Consider the following 3,305-nt stretch of genomic DNA (forward strand, 5'->3'; position numbering starts at 1 on the left):
TCCTGCTGATTCAAACCCCTGGGAAATTGTTCCTGGGGCTCCAGCCTTCCAGAAATGTAGGGACTATGTTTCTAGGTGTATATAAAGTATATATACGTCATAGAAATATCATGACAGCAGCAGAATCCTCCTGTGTAGGCTAATACTTCCTCCTGCTTGCAGAGACACACATTTTTGCATTTTTGATGATTTTACTTCTTGACTGTTTTACAAATGATCTAGTAAGTGTATATACCATCAAAAGTGTGTGTATAAAGCCAATCCATGACCAGGATGAATAAGGCAGAACATTGATATCAGGGGTTTAGCTGTTATTTTGACTAATAAGGGCAAGCAAGAACAACAAGAGGTGGGCTCTCCAAAACAACAATCGGCACAGCCACTCCATTTCATGAAGACACGTCGTAATTAATGACCATCGACGTCGGCCACGCGCTGGGCAACATCTTCTCGTCAAGGTATGCATAACGTAGCATCGGGAGTACACCATCTTGGAAGCGAGGAAGATTCCCTGACTGACCAGGGCCACGACGAACATTGTCGAAAGAAAGTATGCCGCGGAGGACCTGAGCGATGATCGTCGATGCAAGATCATCTCCAAGAACCTTGAAGCAACCGTCACCACGAAGATAGCGCTTACGAGTACGAGTAGTATCCAAGATTGTTGGATTGGGGAATGCAGCCTCCTGAATGTCACGTTAGAGAGAGACACAGGACCTTGCATGATAATGACTTACGTTCTTGTTTGCTGTGGCAATATCCAAGAACAGGCGTTCACCTTGCTTAACAGTCGAAGAGTCCACGACTCCATCCTGCTTTGCGACACGGTAGACACCAGCGAAAGGTGGGTCGATTCCTGAGACAGATGTCAAAGGTGCATATCAGCCAAAACAGAACACGCACTGAGGGCCTCGATGGTATAGGCAGTCAGACTATGAAGATCTTTGGTATCCGCACTCTTAGCCGATTGTATGGTGACTAGTGAATTCTTCTCCGAATCAAGGAGCTGGTTAACGACGTTCGTCAAAGCTATGATAGTCACATTCTGAGACTTGTCTCCATGACAAGAAGCAGGAAGAACATACCAAGAGACATCTCGACAGTGGCCCCGACCAACAACGCAAGGATAGAGTTCACGACCTCTTCGGTGGAATAACCAAACTCGAACAAGCATTTGACTATCTCATGGTGGTTCTTGCCTCTACCTCCAAAGAGGTCAGATAATGTGTCAAATAGTCCAGCAAGAGGCATTTTGCTCCCCGCATAGCCAAGAGCACTCTTGATGAGGCGGGTCAGTTCTCGCACGTGGTCCTTGACTCTTTGCTTCAAAATCATATACTTCGCTGCCTCAACCTCGAGGAAGATGAATCTTGGGAGAATGTTAGTGATCACTGCAGAGGAACGGTACGTCAAGACTGACTGGTAGGTCTCCGAAAGCATGTCAAACAACTGAGACTCAGTGAAGACGCCATCAGGATGTTGCTTCGTCTTGAGAGAAATGCCAGCCTGTGATTACAATGAGTCGATATCATAGAATCATCCATCCAGCACAGACGCACAACTTCAGTGGCAGCCCAGCGCAATGGCACAACCTTCAACACATCTCGGACGATGTTGACTGCACGAGTCTTCCCGCCAATCAAAGGGAACGAGCGTTGCTCGATGAGTTCCTTGGTCTCGTTGTAGAAGTAGGTGCCAATCGTAGAGACAGCGTCTGGAGAAGGAGCAAGTGCGCTGATGAACCACTTCTGCTCTTCAGCTGCACTTTCAGATGCCGCAAAGAAGCTATTTAACCTGTTAGCACCAATCAAATCAGCAGTGTATCAAACGTACCCCTTGCCATTGATGACCTTTGCTGCCCGCTCGACGTATTCAGGCACGAATTTTTCAGCGCTGTGAAGCACCTGGCCAACCTCCACGTAATTAGTCACAGTGGTACAAGGCCCAGAAGGCTTTGGCCGTGCAAGAGAGTATCCATCGAGTTTGCCAAGTTTCTTCAAGTAACCCTCCATAGGCTCAGGGTGCATGAAAGGGAACCAAGTGTAGATGCTGTCTATAGTATAATCGTTGGGCAAGGTGCGGAGGAGGAGGCGACCAAGCGTAGAACCGAACCCGTAGCCGTCAGGGTCTCGCTGGCAGTCAGCGAAACCCCAGGCAGTCATGTTGTATGGTGTGAAGTCCTGCGTGAAGAACCGGTCACCACGAGTCAGAGCTATGGCATCCGACAGAATGGAACGAGAGATAGTGTAGCCTAGAAAACATGTAAGTCTTCGCTAGTGGCGTCTACACGGAAAGGTAATACCGGGGCAGAGTCCTGCGCCCTCCCTAAGAGGCTTGGTAGCCTCAGCCTGTAGACCAGCATACAGCTCCAAGTTGTCAATATGACCATAAAGCTTTTCGGCAGCTTCGGCGATCTCGACGTCGGGGTTCCATTCCAAGAAACTAGAGTATGCTGTACGGCCCTGAGTATCCAAGAGAGGTGTCGGAGCTGTTGACTTACTCTTCAAACCAAGGAACTTCCTGAAGTCATTGAGCGAGCAAACACCCCATGATCGGTTAGCTTCGATACCCATGATCTCATGAAGACGCATCACTGAGGGTGTACCACGAGCACCGAAGGCAGCAGCGTGTTGGGAGGTTCTAAGAGCATGCGTCAATTTAACAAAAGACAGGATGTGGTGATCACGAACGCGTTCATGATGTAATTCGCAAGTTCGGAGTCTTTGAACGCACCCGCGTTCGGACCTTCGGTCTGACGCTGGAGGCTGCAAGGGCATGTTAGTAGTAGCACCAACGGTAGTCTCGGGTTACTCACTTCCCGAACGTCCATTGATCAAGATCCGTCTTCTCGACCTGCACTTCAGCCTGATAGAAATCCTTCAAGGTAATCTCCTCAGGCTTCTTGGTAGGGAAGAGTTTCTGGAACTGTAGAGTAATCCACTCCTCATCCTCAACGGAGGTCGTTGCATGCCATCTGTACAAGCAGTTAAATTCAACACTGCAAGCATTACCGCGGCCGCGTTGGAAGATCTGGTGATCTTTGTCACGTATTTCGTCGAACGGCTCCAAACTCCAGCTTGACCCTTGTCGCACCAAGCCCAAAATGCACGAAAAGTAGTCGGAGAAAACGATCGCTGCAAACCATGCACAGTTGTTCAGGCGTGCGATCTGGAAGATTTCTTCATCTTGCTTCATGAGCTGAGCGTTGCTGAGAGAATGCTGGGCAGGATCCTTCCAGGTACCTCGTTCGTTGATCTCAAGCAACCGACGGGCAATATACTTCGGGCGAAGGGCTTGAATTAATG

At 48.9% G+C, this 3,305-nt stretch overlaps 1 protein-coding gene across 1 annotated transcript; it reads right to left on the reverse strand.

Moving 5' to 3' along the window:
- Positions 1-389: 389 nt before the first annotated feature.
- Positions 390-3,195, reverse strand: EDB91DRAFT_1353094 (heme peroxidase; the record flags this gene model as incomplete). Its single annotated transcript, XM_041326172.1, has 11 exons — positions 390-686; positions 738-856; positions 904-1,029; positions 1,086-1,369; positions 1,421-1,506; positions 1,560-1,785; positions 1,834-2,251; positions 2,303-2,452; positions 2,501-2,640; positions 2,691-2,765; positions 2,816-3,195. The coding sequence occupies 11 exons, from the start codon at positions 3,193-3,195 to the stop codon at positions 390-392; spliced, it is 2,301 nt and encodes a 766-aa protein (XP_041168178.1).
- Between the last annotated feature and the right edge of the window lie 110 nt (positions 3,196-3,305).

The sequence above is a fragment of the Suillus paluster genome (genome assembly GCF_016628075.1).
Source record: "Suillus paluster strain FC165 chromosome Unknown EDB91scaffold_918, whole genome shotgun sequence".
NCBI classification, from domain to species: Eukaryota; Fungi; Basidiomycota; class Agaricomycetes; order Boletales; family Suillaceae; genus Suillus; species Suillus paluster.